Source organism: Lutra lutra, chromosome 5 (genome assembly GCF_902655055.1).
Source record: "Lutra lutra chromosome 5, mLutLut1.2, whole genome shotgun sequence".
Taxonomy (NCBI): domain Eukaryota; kingdom Metazoa; phylum Chordata; class Mammalia; order Carnivora; family Mustelidae; genus Lutra; species Lutra lutra.
Window position 1 is genome coordinate 31399742 of NC_062282.1, and position 17220 is coordinate 31416961.

General features: G+C 34.6%; 1 protein-coding gene and 1 long non-coding RNA gene across 10 annotated transcripts in view; one reads left to right on the forward strand and one right to left on the reverse strand.

The window, feature by feature from the left end:
• The window catches only part of RICTOR (RPTOR independent companion of MTOR complex 2), a 141424-nt gene that overhangs the window by 85934 nt on the left and 38270 nt on the right, over positions 1–17220 (reverse strand). For all 9 annotated transcript variants that reach the window (XM_047731256.1, XM_047731250.1, XM_047731251.1 and 6 more), the window contains one exon: positions 9577–9674. In XM_047731256.1, the coding sequence (XP_047587212.1) occupies positions 9577–9674 (98 nt within the window). The remainder of the gene's footprint in view (positions 1–9576; positions 9675–17220) is intronic.
• Positions 13272–17220, forward strand: part of LOC125100814 (uncharacterized) — a 41075-nt gene continuing 37126 nt past the window's right edge. The window contains exon 1 of the long non-coding RNA XR_007127665.1: positions 13272–13536. This is a non-coding gene — a long non-coding RNA (uncharacterized LOC125100814). The remainder of the gene's footprint in view (positions 13537–17220) is intronic.

A 17220-nucleotide genomic window follows, 5' to 3' on the forward strand; every position in this document is an offset into this window, starting at 1 on the left:
CAAATGATCACTTTGTGTAGTCAGAAAATGCTGCAAACAGGCAAAACAAGGTAAAAAGCTTTTGTTCACAGGTCTTTCTCCAAAATGGTAATACTGGTATACCTCTAAAATCCTCAAAGTTCTGAAATATGACAAAGAAGCTTTAGACTAAACTTTCAAATGGCATGAAAAATTTTGTTATTTCTATTGCATTTTGTTGCACAATGTTTTAAGTACTTAAAAATGGAGGATGAGGATTTTTTAGATATACAGATTTAAAATAAAACATAAGATTTCCTAAGTTTTGAGACAAAAGAGGAAAGTTTATGTGTATCTAAAAAACCAACTGCATACTTAAAATTAGAAGTTTATTAACATATTAGTCAAAAATATTGCAGAATTATGATAACCAAAGGTTACAGCCCAATATTAGTTTGCTGGGGCTGCTGTAACACATACCACAAACCAAGTAGCTAAAACGTAGAAATTTATTTTCTCATGATTCTGGAAGCTAGAACATCAATGTATTTTGACAGAGGTTCTTTGCTTTGGGGTCCTCTCTCCTGGGTTCTCTCAAGTCTTTACATGCTCATTTCTCTGTGTATATCTGTATACTAATCTCCTTTTCTTATCAGGACACCAGTCACATTGGATTAGGGATCACCCAAATGACCTAATTTCACCTTAACTGCCTATGAGGAGCCTATCTCCACATATAAACTCATACTGAGGCACTGCAGGTGAAGGCTTCAACAAATCAATTAGGGGGACACAATTCAGCCCCTAACATTAGACCCTCACATAGCAAAGTAGGGCCTACAATGAGTAGGCACTTACAATGTGAAAGGCCCAAAGAAATTAGGGACAGATTACTGAGAAGAGGACAAGAAAATGTACAAAGAGTTTAATAAAGAACAAAACTGATAAATAAACATGACATACTTCCTATGTCCTAAAATCTGAACCAAAAACAATGAAAAATATCATTGGAAATAAAGCTTACCAAAATGCCATAAATTGCTTTTTTAACATAATACCAAATAAGACAAAATATTGTCAGTGGGATTATAAACCAAAAACATTTTATAAAAAAAAATTGGAAAAATGCTCTAGGGTAGGGATCTACTTTTGGTGATTTATAGTAACAAAATAATCTAAATATAGAGTGGGTTGTAACATTATTACAATGGTAAGGAACTGGAAGGAAAATGTTCAAAAAGGAGCAAACGCCTGTAGCTATCAATATTATATAATATTTAAACAGGAGGAAAAACAGACATAACGTACTGGTAAGACAAAGAAAAAAATTCTAAAAGATATATATGTTTTTTTAAAGATACATTTTTTAAAAGTCTATACATCAAAATTTTGACACCAAAAATGAAAGTGCGGTCAAGGTGATTTATTTTCCTCTCTGTGCTTTTCTGTATTTTGGAAATGTTCATAATGAATCAGTATTATATAACCTGGGGACAGTTATCCATATATAAAATTCATGAATAGTAATGGAAGTAACATTTATTCACTATTAATCTTGCTAATCCTAGAAAATAATATTTTTAGAAATGAAGACAAATGAGTTTTAGACATAGTAGATAATATGACTTCTCAATGCCAAAAAGCTAGTAAGTGATAAAACCAGAAATCAGACCAAACTAGTCTGAGTCCAGAGTCCACTATGAAAAATATTACTACAATTCTGTATTAGAATTATTTACACAGGGGCAAAGGGAGAGGGGAGATTTGATATAAAAAATAAGTAACTGAACATTACCATCTTTATTTCATTTCTCCAGCCTCAAAAATGGTATGATTCTAAAGTCTGGAGAACTGCACTATGGTTATTATATCAGTAAGTGAAATTATTTTTTCCAAAACAGTTAATTAGAAACACACATAACAAAAACTGCCCATTTTAAAGGATCAGAACACACACAAAAACTATTAACTACTGACACTATTAAACATAATTTAGCATTTATTTGAGATTTCCAGGTATTTAAGATTACTAGCATTGTTATTGTATGGTACATTACTTAAAAAAAAAAAAAGAAGAACTTATGACACATCATGAACACTTAGACCTTGGACACATTCCAACTCAAATTTAATAGAAAAGTGATGCTTAGAATTTGTTTGTATCAACATATAAAATATTGTGCTTTGGGATGCCTGGGTGGCTCAGTCGGTTAAGTGACCAACTTTAAATTTCAACTCAGGCTGTGATCTCAGGGTGGTGGGATAGAGCCCTGTATCTGGCTTCATGCTCAGTGTGAAGTCCACTTGAGATTCTCTCTCTCCTTCTCCCTCTGCCCCTCCCCCAAAATCTTTAAAAATAAATATATTGTGTTTTTAAAATGGGAAAAAATGTTACTTCTTGAAACAATGATTTACGTATCAACTCAAGTTCTAAAAAGGCAGTATTTCCGGTTTTTTGTTACAGTAGCAATGCATGTTAATAAAACAAAATGCTCTGAAATCCTAGAAATAAAGTAAATGAAGTCTTGTCCTGTCAAGGGTTAGTTTCTCCCCTAAATGTGTACTTGATTCTCATTTTTGTACTATCTTTTTCACATGTGCCAGATCCTTGTAGAAAACTGTAGATTCAGGGAAACATAGTTTCCAAATTACCCACCCTCCTAGACACAAAATATAGGACTGTCCACGATTTAACATTTGTTAGAGTTAGCAGTTTTGATGAAAAGCTAAAAGAAACCCTCAAAGTTATTATTATGGTCTTCAAAAATCACATTTTGAAAAGTATTTTGAAAAGAGTATAATTTCCCTCTTTTGTCTCAAAGCTTAGGAAATCTTCCATTCTACTTTAAATCTATATGTATGTATAAAAAATCCTCATCCTCCATTTTGAAAAAGAAAAAACAATGCAAGAGAAACGTTTCAACTGCAAGAAACTCTTCTGAAAAAAATGCCCACTCAGTTGGAAATGAAGATCACAGTAACAACTAAAAAGATCAATTTATGACAAAACATAGCATGTTTGTCATAATTGTTGTCTATTTTCCAGGGATAGTAACAGATGTAAGGGCTATGTTTTCAGTGGTGGTTAATAATTATTGCTTTTAAGTTGTCTTAAGTTATTAAAATGTTAACACTGCCTGCCCTATCACATAAGTGTGTTATATTCAGAACCAAATCATGGGTTACGTTCAGAAATCAGTAAAGACCTTTCAAAACGTTAGAATGAGCATCCTAACAGTCACTTAATATGTAAAATTATTAGATATCACATTTTTCATTGGGTTTCTGTTGCTCCCATCCCATTTGTTTTTATGACTATCAGTCACAATGCCTAGCTGAACGTGACCAAAATGATAGTTCATATAGAAGATGGTAAGAGAGGGCTACCCTCTGCTTTTATGATTAAAAACTGGAAGGATGATGTTATCTTAGCTAAATGGAAAGTGTTTCAGAATGAAGCTAACTTAAAAAAAAAAAAAAAGGCAAGCCAGCTAAGAAATGGAAAGACAGAATACAATTAACATTTTTTCAACCCTTGGGTTGTTTTATCTGAAATTAGGACCCAACATATATTTTTTCTCATCATGAGAGCAAATAACTTCTTCTTACTTTAGTTCAGTTTAATTAAGTTTGTTGAATTTTTTTATAAGACTTTCTTATAAAAACTAAAATATGTAATAGGAGCAATCAACAATAGCATAATCTTACAAAGGTAAGACAGAAGTCTAAACTACTTCTAGATAATAAAAATGCCTGAGATGCTTATTAAGATTATTATTTTTAAAAAAACATAATGATCGGGGCCGCCTGGATGGCTCAGTGGGTTAAGCCTCTGCCTTCAGCTCAGGTCATGATCTCAGGGTCCTGAGATCGAGCCTTGCATTGGACTCTCTGCTCAGCGGGGAGCCTGCTTCCCCCTCCCTCTCAGCCTGCCTCTCTGCCTACATGTGATCTCTCTTTCTCTATCAAATAAATAAATATAATCTCTTTTAAAAATATATTATGATCAATTAAAACAGGACAATTAATTGATATTCACATTTTACTCATATTGTTCTGAAGGTTAAATGAATAGTTCTCACAAATAAGAACAGACAGAATAACCCAAACTTAAAAAAAAAAAAATCTTATCACAGATAAGAATTCCACAACATGGTCTTTTCAGAGTGCATTTTAGAAGCAGGTTTTAAAATAAAAAGTGAAAATGCTTTTTTTTACTTTTTTTAGAAATCACACTTCTAAATCCTATTCTGCATAAGAAAGTACACAAAAGTGTTATTATACATTATTTAAAATAGCAAAAAGAACTAGGAAAAACATTTTTTAATGGTGGACTAAGTTACAGTATATGTATGTATGCATATGTACAAATATGTATATATTTATAAACATACACAAATATATATGTGGATACATCTACACACATATATCTAACCACACACATACATGCAGCTTTAAAAAAGTAGATCTATATTTATAGAAAAGGAAAGGATCCTATGATATATTAGAAAGCAGAAAAGTGCAAACTATTAATCAATATATGTCATGATCTCATTAAAAAACCAGGGCGCCTGGGTGGCTCCGTGAGTTAAAGCCTCTGCCTTCAGCTCAAGTCATGATCCCAGGGTCCTGGGATCGAGCCCCGCTTTGGGCTCTCTGCTCAGCAGGGAGCCTGCTTCCCTTCCTCTCTCTCTGCCTGCCTCTCTGCCTACTTGTGATCTCTGTCAAATAAATAAATAAAATCTTTAAAAACAAAAACAAACAAAAAAACCTTTGTGCACATGTAATAAATGGTAAATAAATTCAGTAATCTATTAAGCACACATTTTCGTTTAGCTCATTTAATTCTCACAACTCAGTGAAACAAACACACACACACACACACACACACACACACACACACGCACACAATCATACCAGAGAAGGATAAATACTTCCTGGTGGTTACCTCTAGAGAATGGTACTTTTGTCATAATGGGGAGGAGGATGGGAAGGGTATGTGAGAAAGGACTTTCACATTTTACTGCAAATTATTCTGTGCTGTTTTAATTTTTTATATTTAGCTTATACTATTTTTGAAGTTTTTTCAATATAGAACAAAATAAAGATTCTTTTGGAGCTTTCAGTATAGAATATAGGAGATTAAACACAGAAAAAGAGAACTTTTAGAATGCAAAAAGCTGAAATATTTTCATGTTTTAAAAAAAACAGGTCATTAGATTATAAGCATGTTGTCAGTTTTAAAAATAGGATACTAAGATTATATTCATCAGTAGTCTGTTATACACATTACTTTATCCAGTGAAATGATGTCAGAAGGCAAGCATCGGTGTGTGACATTCACATGGTTATAGGATCACATCACTAGCACCCTCTCTTCATACTTTAAAAGGAAGTTTAATTCTGCAGAAGAGGTCTACCCTATACAACATTTTAGCCCCATTGATCTACAAATTAAGTTTATCCTAACAGCAGGCTTACATTAAAAAAACAAAAAATAGTAGTACAGCCAAAACTCATATTAAAATACAAAATCTTCTCGATATAATATAAAACCTTTAATTAAATACTTGTTATATAACAGACTTTGGAGTAAAAGGGAATATAAGAGCAGAAGAAGAAATACTACAGGTTTCTTATGTTTAAGAAACTCAATTTATCTACTTTTTTCTTTTTTTCTTTTTTTATAAACATATAATGTATTATTAGCCCGAGGGGTACAGGTCTGTGAATCACCAGGTTTAGACACTTCACAGCACTCGCCATAGCACATACCCTCCCCAATGTCCATAACCCCACCAGCCTCCTCCTCTCCCCCTCCCCCAGCAACCCTCAGTTTGTTTTGGGAGATTAAGAGTCTCTCATGGTTTGTCTCCCTCCAGATCCCATCTTGTTTCATTTATTCTTTTCCTACCCCCCTAAACCCCCCCACGTTGCATCTCCACTTCCTCATATCAGGGAGATCATAGGACAGTTGTCTTTCTCTGATAAGAAACTCAATTTAATAAGACAGTAACCCAAAACAAACAGTAATAACAAAACAATAAAATTTAGTAGACACACATAATCTGTTACGGGAACAAAGAGAAGGGTGGCCAACTAATTCCTAACTAGTCTAACTAAGTGACATCAATTATTTTTCTTATTTTCTTATTCTATAGAGATATATATATTCTATAAAGATTGGGATATTCATAGAGATTTCTGAGACTTTCTAATTTTACTCTGTAAGAACATGAAATACCAGCTATGTAAATGTTTATGAACCTAGCTCTCCACCACAATGGAATTCAAAGATACATTATATTATGATTAAATTTGCTAAGCATTTATTTTGCACTAGGCATCTGAAGAAATTTTACAATAAAATCTACTGACACTTATTTACAGGAATGGTTCTTACCCAGGCAGAATTGCCCCTGGGTAAGAACCATTCCTGTAAATAAAATTCTGCCTCCAGGAAACATCTGGCAATGTCTGGAGACATTTTTGCTTATCACAACTGGTGGAGGTATGCTACTGACATCTAGGGGGTAGAAGCAGGAATGCTATAAAAGATACTACAAATCAGAAGACAGCTTCCTAAGACAAATAATTAGCTAGTCCATTATGGCAGAATTACTGAGGTTGAAAAACCCTGTTATAGTAACAGTTTACTACTCTGCAACTTGAATTATTAAGCAGTTTCATGTCCTTAGAATCAGCCAAAAAAAAAACCAGAAAAATGGCAAAAAATATTAAAGCAAACAAAAACAAATCCCAGGTTAAAATGTGCTATGTTATCTGTTATGAAGAACCTACTATATGCCAGGTATTATAATGACCTTGCCTTTTAACAGCATCAAGATTACCTGAGTAAAGAAATCTGCCCAAGACTGCCTTGCTAGTTATGGTCAGAGCTGGACTGTAAGTCTCCATCTACTTGATCTAAAGCCCATGCTTTTCCCATTGTTATCACTAGGCAGCCAAACTGATTTTATCAAGTCCAGTGTTCGTGGACTTCACTAATGAGAGAGCCCCTCAGACCCTGACTCAAGGTTTAGTCCCGCATATTGTAGACAAATCCTAGTAAGTCTGGTTTTCTGGTTTTTAAATCCATAAATAGTTTATAATAGCAAATAAAAGAGCTGCTATAGGCTGGTATGAGGGCCAGAGGGAAATGTGAAAATTACAGTGAGAGGATAAAGCAAAATAAAAACAAACAAGAATACAAAAAGCCCCAAAGCCCAGGGCCTTTATTAAGGAGATAAATCATACTGTACTCTACAGGACTACGATAGCGGAAGAGGAGGAGAGAGGGAACAGAGAAAGGAGGGAGAAATAAGGAAGGAGAGAAAGGGAAGAGGTTAGAGAAAGGTGAAGAGAGAGGAGATGAAGAAGAAGGGAGAAAGAAATAGCAGAGAAGGAGAGAGTGAAGGGAAGGAGAAGGGGGAGAAAAGACTAGGATAACACAAATCAAGGAAAGACCAAGCAAACAACTTAGTGAAATACTGTGGGAGAAATTCAAACAAGACAGAGGAACAAGGAAAATGGAAAAGGGAAAAAGGGAGACGGCACCCAACCCTAACCCAAAAGAAGCATGGATGGAGACAGAAATCAACGGAGAATATAGAAGGGAAAAAGAAAAGTGTCCAACAGATTCCCAGAAATAAATGTTAAAACTACGTCTATTCCAAAGTCTCTCTCTATGTATGTATTGTCCATTATGGTTGGTATCTACTAGGCACAGGATGCTATGAGCACTGTTAATGTGGCTATTCTGAATTGATATGCACTATAAGCATAATATACACACTTGATTTCAAAGATTTAGTATAAAAAAATGTTAAATATTTCATTAATATTTTATACAAACCACATCAAATGATAATAACTGTAATATACTAGATTAAAGAAAGCAGTTTTATTAAAAATAATTTCACATGCTTCCTTTTCCCTTTTTAATGTGGTACTAGAAAATTTAAAATTATATTTGCAGTTCACATTATATTTCTACTGGAAGGTGCTGCTTTAGATTTTTTAGTATTGCTTTAGGATCCATACTAGTGCCACAGTAATATTTAAAAAAAATCAGTCATCCTTACATCCATCCCCAACTTTCAGAATCCTAGCTGGCAAAAGATGTGGAACTACATATCTAGATATCAACCTGATTATGACAGGAACCATGAGCTCAAACAGGACATAAACCTATATTAAGTTGTTTTTAATGGTTAAATCTAGGCAAGTGATAATAGAGTTGAGTGAAGAATAGTGCGGTAAAATTGGAAAATTTAATAGAAGGGAGTAAAATGAGGATATACAATTTACAATCATGAAAGAATTCTGGGTCTCAAAGACTTGACATTATCTGACAAGCACACTGAAACATGCACTTGGAAGATTTTCATTACATTCATTAAAAAATGCCAATATACCTAGGGATATTTTTGAAAACTCTTTCTCAAGCACCTATTCAATGTTTTTTCAGGTCATTTAAAATATCATTTTCTTGTCCCTCATAGATGCCAGAATATTCCAAAACTTCACTAAAGAAAAATAAACACATTCTTCAACTATGAAAAAAAAAATCTATTTTATATTTCTTGTTTGTCACCATATTGAAAAACCGGTTTTGTTACATACTGACTATATTCTCATCTCCTTTTAGTTCTGTGAAGTAAAACAAACTCAAAGCCATAGTCTAATTATTAGTTAGCAAAGAATTAAACATTTTGGAAGCATTAAAAAAGCGCCACTCAAACTTCAATGTACATACAAATTCCCCTGAGTATCTTAATTAAAATGTAGATTCTGATTCAGTAGGTCTGGGGTAGGGCCAACATAGTACATTTCAAACAAGCTCCAAGGTGACAGCAATGCTGCTGGTCTATGGGTCACACTTTTAAGGTGTTAAACATATAATTAATCCCAAATTTAAATGCAGCAGAACAATGTATATGGAGGAAATTAAAAAAGAAAAAAAATTTTCCCAAAGGAACCATTCTGTTTCCTATTTATGGGATCATCTCAAAAAACAGGCATTTTTAGTGTTTCCAAGAGTTGGCTGTCCAGCATTACCAAGCTCAAAAACATATCAATCCATCTATCAAAGTCAAGAATTCTTGGCTTCTAATAAAGATCAAGTCAATATTTATTTGGGACAAGGGCCCTTCATTTATCCTGGGCTCTAATCAAAATTAGAATTAGAGTATCAGGGATAACAGAGAGGAAGTTTTAATATTTCTCTGAGAATAATGGTTATGCCTATGAAATGCAAAACACACACGTACTTATGTACCAACACTTATCATACATTATCACATAAAAATGAGTATTAAAAAGGTAAAAGTAATATACCATGTGAAAAACAGTGAAGATCCAATAATGGACTTCTTAGTGACCTTTTTTACTTCACTTTCTGAACCTACCAAATTTCCTGCAACAAGCACACGCTTCCATTATTCAAATACACTGAAATTAATAACACATGACAAAATCCATGAAAAGCAGCAGAGGAAAGCACTAATATATTAGGTGACTACTCAAGAATTTCTTGTTAATTTCTTGTTAATGATAGTTAAAAGGCATCTGAGATAAGTACAATAAGGAATAACAAATTTTAGATGAGTTACTTACCTTAGTAAAGTTATTCAGATGGCCTAGTTTTCTCATATTTGATACTCCTTGCAATTTGGCCACATTTTGGAGAATCTCCCTTAAGTTGTCAGAAGGTTCTAGAAGAAAAGACAAGACAAATTAACATAATTTTAGAAGAGTACTTTCCTAACCAAACACATAAAACATGCAGTTATTTAAGCTCCACAACTTTGGTCTTGGTTTAAAATCTTATTCTCTATCTCAAATCCATCTACTTAGGTGACTTCAAAGTCCATACGAATGACCTTCGCACCTCTGCTCCACTCATACCTATGGTCCAACTCGTGTATCATCACCTGGAATTATTTAACTACTAAACCTTAAATTTCAACATTCCAACTATACTTCTTGCTACAATATACAAAAGGCACCAAAAATACTGTCCAATATATTTGAATCAATCAAAAAACAGGACAAAATATATGAAACCATTGTTCTCAAAACACAGTAAAGAACAGTGATCCCTGAGAGGTGAGAAACACACAACTGTACCCTAGGACTGCCCCCAGCTAACTGTCTTAAGAAAGTTTCCAGGTGTTGGTGCCGACAGGTGAAAATCCAGGCAAACAGTCCAAGATTTAAAGACAGAACTCAGAGTCCAAGAAAACTAAGAAGAATTAGAAAAGAGAGAGAATGCTGAAGATCTGCAAAGGGACCCCTCTGGTAGTCTGTACAGCAATGACTAGTCCAAGCGTGTGAGAAAATTATCTACTTGAAAGAAGTAAAAAGGAAAGTACCCTCTGTTCACAAAGGACGGGGCAGTGCCTGTTCCTAAGAGCCAGACTGAAAATCTGTACAATTCACGTGGATTGGTTAGAGTCAGAGTAAGACTAAACACTTCTTTTATCCCACCTAACAAATCTTCAAAGCAAAACTTGAAAGAATTAAAGTAATCCCAAGTAACTAAACTGTGTCTCAGACCAATGGTCAAAATTTATACGAAATAAAAAAAAAATGAAGCACCTAACAAGGCAAAAATTACAATGTTTAACAGCCAGTCGAAATTTATCAGATATGCAAAGAAGCAGGAAAATAGACTTATAAAAAGCAGAAAAATTAATCAACCAAAATGACCCAGAAATAACAAAGATGTTAGAATTAACAGATAAGAACATTAAAAGCCAGTATGTGCAAAAACTTTGGGAGAGGCATGAAAGGTATATAAATCATTCAAATTGAATTCCTGGAGATGAAAACTAGGTCTAAATGAAAATATACTGGATGGGAATAAATGCATAATTACTTTTATAGAAAGTAAGAACTGTGAACTTGAAGACAAAGCAATTTAAATTACCCAAAATGTAATACAGAGAGAAAAAAGAAATAAATGAAAAGAACATCAATGAACTGAAGGACGTCAAGTAGCCTAACACAATGACAATGTATAACTGGAATCCTCAAAGGAAAGAAATGGAGGATAAAAAAATTATTTGAAGAAATAATGGATGAAAACTTTTCAAATTTGATGAAAATAATCCAATAAACCCTGGAAGTTCAACCAATCCCAAGTACAGAAACATAAATGTTTCTGTACTTGTTTACCAAAGTGTAGACCAAAGCACATCATAATCACATTACTCAAAACCACTGGCAGAGGGGCGCCTGGGTGGCTCAGTGGGTTAAGCCGCTGCCTTCGGCTCAGGTCATGATCCCAGGTCCTGGGTTCGAGCCCCACATCGGGCTTTCTGCTCAGCAGGGAGCCTGCTTCCTCCTCTCTCTCTGCCTGCCTCTCTGCTTACTTGTGATTTCTCTCTGTCAAATAAATAAATAAAATCTTTAAAAAAAAAAAAAAAAAAAAACCACTGGCAGAGAAAACCTTAAAAGGAACCATACTAAAAAAGACAAAAGTTATGTTGGAAAGGGGCAAAGAGAAGGCTGACAGGAGACTTCTCATGAGAAACAAGGCAAATGAGGAGAAAGTAGAGCAACATCTTTCAAAATACTGAAAGGAAAAAAAAAAAAAGCTTCAAAAACATAAAAAAACAATCTTAGCTCACTTGCTCTACAAAAATGGGTAATAGCCAGATATGGCCCTGTGGTCAGCAGCCCACCAACTCCCCTGGAATAGAGTGTCAATTTCCTCAGGCTGCTGCAAGCTATTTTACTTTTCATATATTCAGCATCCATTTGTTTAAACAAAACAAAAGCACAAGCTAAAGAAAAAAAGAGCATCATCACATGGCTGATATTTTAATCTAAGAGCCATTATGACTTTGAGAATTTTATCTGTTAACACAAAATCAAAGAACTATTTGTTTTGAATTACTGTTTTCCTCAGCAAATGAAACTGCATTGTCCTATTTTACATTTAGCTTGCATCTGCCTATTTTCCTCCATTCTGTTTTACTGGGTGTTAGCCATGACAACCACAAATTGGTTAGTGCCAAACCACTAAGCACACAACATACCCCAGCTATTTCCAAGTACTTTAAAATTGCTATACACTGAGATCATTCACAGCATCTCCCACAAATTCTGGATTTTTAAAATCCCAATGTAACTCAATCTAATTTTAAATGGCTCAGTATATTGGGGCGCCTGGGTGGCTCAGTGGGTTGAGCCGCTGCCTTCGGCTCAGGTCATGATCTCAGGGTCCTGGGATCGAGTCCCGCATCGGGCTCTCTGCTCAGCAGGGAGCCTGCTTCCCTCTCTCTCTCTCTCTCTGCCTGCCTCTCCGTCTGCTTGTGATCTCTCTCTGTCAAATAAATAAATAAAATCTTTAAAAAAAATAAAAATAAATGGCTCAGTATATGTCTTTATAATTGGTGACTCTGAGGTTATCTTAAAAGTGGGATGAAAGCAGCTCATCACTGGGTAGAATCAGATCCATCAAAAAGAACTGCGAGGTTAAATCAATGTTATTATTTAGTAATACCTTTTCACTATTATAAATGGTATCTGAAGAGATTGAAGAAGAAAATATTAAGTAAACCAATGGTGTCAAAATGGTTTAACTGTATTTCAGAACTTTATATTAATTTTATAACAGCCGTCAAGGTAATTCAGAACCTATATAGCATTTGCAAAATAAGAGTTAAGATCACCAAAGCCAGTTGAGAAATTCACCTAATGGAAACATATAACCTAACCAGTTCACATCAACTTATAATTAGGTTTTCAGGCACCAAAGCTTCACTGAAGTGATCATACAGTTACTATTATGTAATGTTCTGATAGGACCAACAGTTAAAATCATTAGTCTGGAAATATTTATTCTTCACAAAGGTTTGTGGATTTCTAACTATTGCCTATTATCTAGGTACAAACTGATTGTAGACATTTTTGAAAAACCACAATCTTGCTACAAAAATAATATCTCGTATCTGAGTTCATTCACTCAACAAATAATATTTAAACATCTATCACAGGCAAGTACTATTTTAGGTAGTGGAAATACATCAATGAGCAGGAGACATCCTTCTTTAATAGACCCTACATACAAGTAGAAGAAAACTGACAACAGCAACAAAAAAATCTCCCTGCACACAATCTGAAAATTGACAGGTGGTGAGAAGTCAACATTGGATCAAACGTTTGCCTCATGAATAATAATACAAAATGAACCGAACACTAAAAATACAGGTGTTACAGTTGTCAATCTAAATCAAAATGAATTAGCCTTTCTCCTTCCTTCCCCTCCTCACCTCCTTTCTCTTTTACATAATTCCCAGGAACCCCCAACTAAGGACAACTTTCAAAGTTTCTTCATAACATACTTGCTGAAAAAACAAGCTGTTTCCTTCCAGAAGCTACTTCCTAAACCAACTCAAAATAATATGAGAGCCATTCTAGATGAAATACTATGTAATGCTCATGTCCTACAAATGTTCCCATGGAAATAACAGGTTAAAGTTCCTGGAAAAGAAATGAGAAATCCCTGGTTTCTTCCTTACCTGCTACATCAGGAGTCTGCAAACTTTTTCTGTAAAGATCCAGACAGTAAGTATTTTAAACTTTGAAGGACATAAAGTCTCTGTTTTAACTACTACACTCTGCTGTTTTACCAAGAAAGCAACTGTAGAAAATACATAAATGAATGAACGTGGCTTTATTTCAATAAAGCGGACTTGGCTCACATAGTTTGGCTCTATAGTCTGTCAACTCTTGTACTAGTCAGAACTTACACTTGGATGAGTAGCAGGGAAACTGAGCTCAATGTGGTTTTTACTGGGGGTTGGTAAGATGGCAAGAAGCAAAAAGAAATTCAGGAAAAAGTTTACCTCTTTTTATTTCTTCCTACTTTCACTTAATGTTTCCAACTTAGTATCTCCTAAACTATCTACTGATAACAGTGCTATGTGAGAAGTATAATGCACAAATGAGATAGTCAGGATATTCCCAGAAGCCTTGATGTTTAGGAAACCCACAGATACCTAGGGGAAGAAAAATTTCGGCTAGCTGGCTATGATGGCAAACCATTCAAAAGCAAGGAAGCAAAACACAAAAGAACTAGTAGAATTACAGTGGCTCTTTTCCTCTTATTGTGTAACTTGTGAGTCCTGAGTGTTCCTGATGAATCTCTCTGAGGGTAATGAAATAAACAGCCAACTCTAAATATCTAGCAATTTAATATTATATAAACACATATGCATATACATACACATACATGCAGAAAAACACCAAGAGAAAACTACAGTAGACAAACCTTTTATCTAGATCTATATATGTACAGACACATACATATACACTCATTCCCCTCCAGCTCAAGTCTCCCTATAGGCACACATGCACACATATACACACAGGTACACAGTGTATGTCATATTTGTGTGAGTAAACATGCATTTATTTTAAAATGTTTTTAATATTTACTTCTTTGTAACATGCTGCAATAAACTTTATAGAAGTATTTTTATCTGTTAATAAATACAAAACATAAAACTGATTTTTAAATAAATTTAGGTTCAAGTACATGTAGTAGATTAATGACCAAAAACTACTGGCATACAGCTATTCGGGAGTACTGTAAAGAACTATGAAATGAAAAAGAACTGGATTCAAATCTAGTTTATTCACCTACAAAAAAACCACACAGTCCTAAGTCAATCTCGTGCGCATCCACTTTCTCCTATCTATAGTGAAAATACTAATTACTTACTTTGAAAGCACTGTTAAAAGATGTGAGGTGCTTAGCACAATGCCTAAACCATAACAAACACCCAATAAATAGTAGCAACTATAGTTAAAAGTTATTTTTTAGTAAATACAATTTTTATGAATCGTGAAAATTATGTGTTTAGTCCAAGCAAATGCTTAATATCCACGTTAATGTGGTTTTTTTTTTTTGTTTTTTGTTTTTTAAGATTTTGTCAGAGGGCGGAGAGAGAGAGAGAAACAGAGCACGAGCAGGGAGAGCCAAGGGCAGAAGGAGAAGCAGGCTCCCTGATGAGCAAGGAGCCTGATGCGGAACTCAATCCCATGATCTGAGCTGAAAGGCAGGCGGTTAACCAACTGAGACACCCAGGCATCCCTATTAATGTGTTTAATGAATTTTTGTTTCATGTTTTAGAACATTATTTTATGATCCAAGATTTGCTCATTTTTAAATTTTTTTTAAGGTTTACTCATTTTTAAAAAAAGATTTTATTTATTTATTTGACAGCACAAGCAGCGGAGCAGCAGGCAGAGGGAAAGGAAGAAGCAGGTTCCCTGCTTAGCAAGGAGCCTGATGCAGGGCTTGATCCCAGGACCCTGGGATCATGACCTGAGCCGAAGGCAGATGCTTAACTGACTGAGCCACCCAGATGCCCCATGATTTGCTCATTTTTAAAGTAGAAACTGTTATCATCTCATCTGCCTTCTTGAAAATTTCAAAGAGGAATTACAAGTGGGAGCAGAGCTGAACAATATTTTCTGTGATTTACTTGTGAATATATGCGAAAAAATGCTAATAAAGCAACAAGCTAGTAAAGTAGGGTGCATTAAAAACTTAATGTAACAAAATTAAATATGACTACATAAATCTGATATGACTTAGTGATATCTTTAATATCATCTATTAGATACTGTCTATTAGATGATTTAAATGATTAAAAGCATATAGGAATTACTATAGTTGGTATTACCTTTGCAAAAGCCAGCAGCAAATCTGTCCCCCTCTACTAGCAAACATACCGGGAATATATCTTCCCATCCTTATCCACAGATCCAAATGTTGAGGAGGAACTGCTTCAAGCTCTAACATTTCCTGAAATTCTCTAATAATTATTAATATCAAAGAGATATAATTCAGTAGGGAAATGATATATCCCATTGATTGCACCCTGAGAAAAGGACCTTCCTTTTACCTCTAATGCAGAGGAACTCAGAACTTGCAGGAGAGCCTGTTTCAACCTTTGGATCACATGGTAGGATACCTTTTCTTATACCAATAACAAAATATGCTCCTTTCTAACTTTCATCCATTTGTTCTGGTGTAACCATATGGAATGCAAAACAAGTATTATCTTTCCTCACATACTGAAAATATTCATGTTTCCTCTCTATAGCAGGTAATCATCTTCTTTTAATCATTGACATATTTTAAATATAAATACTATAGTAGAGATGTGCAAGGAAAATCTGTTACTACTGATAGCAAATCAGTTTAATTATAATCTTCTTAAATGTTAGGTTTATCATACTAAAAACTGCAAGTTTTCATAGGGCTGTTTTAGAAGAATGATGGACATAAAGCACCTCTTGAGAGGGAATGATTTGGGAAGAGGCAGGGCTACATGGTCAGCAAGATGACAGTAGGTTTCTTTAGCCTGGCCTGCCCTCTGTCTAGCCAACTTGAGGAAAAATCCTTCTCATTCTTGAAGTCTGGCTCAGATGTATAAAGGTTTTCCCTAACCTACAAGCCCCCCTCTTTATGTTCCCATGACATATCCTTCATACCACTACTGTGGCAGTTATGACGATGATTCTATCTCATCTGCCTGGCTTCAAATTTACATCTGTTGTTTCACTATAATTATTAATACCACCTCCTTTCACTCTGCAAAGTATCCCACATTGTATTATAAATGATATTACTGTAAGTATAGTTAAACTTCAACTATTATTAATAAGATTTTCTTAAACATGGGGCACCTGGGGTCTTGGGTCAGTTAAGCATCTGACTCTTGGTTTCAGCTCATTATCTCAGAGTCCCATGCTGGGCTCCCTGCTCAGTGGGGAATCTGCTTGAAATTCTCTCTCCCTCTGCCCCTCCACCTGCTTGTGCAAATACTCTCTCTCTAATAAATAAATAAATTGTTAAAAAAAAAAAAAAAAAGAAAAGAAAAGAAAAAGATTTTTTTACAACTAGGTCTGCATTCTATTTCTTTTTCCCAGAGACAGAAGAGAATAGTTTTGCTGGGTTCTTGTTCCCATGTCCTACTTGCGTAATAACAATGGCAGGAAAAAGTGAAGTGACTTTTGCTGATCTGTAACATTTTGAGACTGTCTTGCCAATGACCCAAAGATTCAGATCTCTTTCCCTCCACTTCAATTTTGGATGTCAAAGTTAGCTCAGAGAAAAGTTACCTTTTCTCTATTCATTCAAAAATATATCTTCCTTTCTATAATTCCAAAGAAGTGCTGATTTTGAATGATTTCAAGGGGAAAAGATTTATATACTAATATGGGGGGGGGGGATCC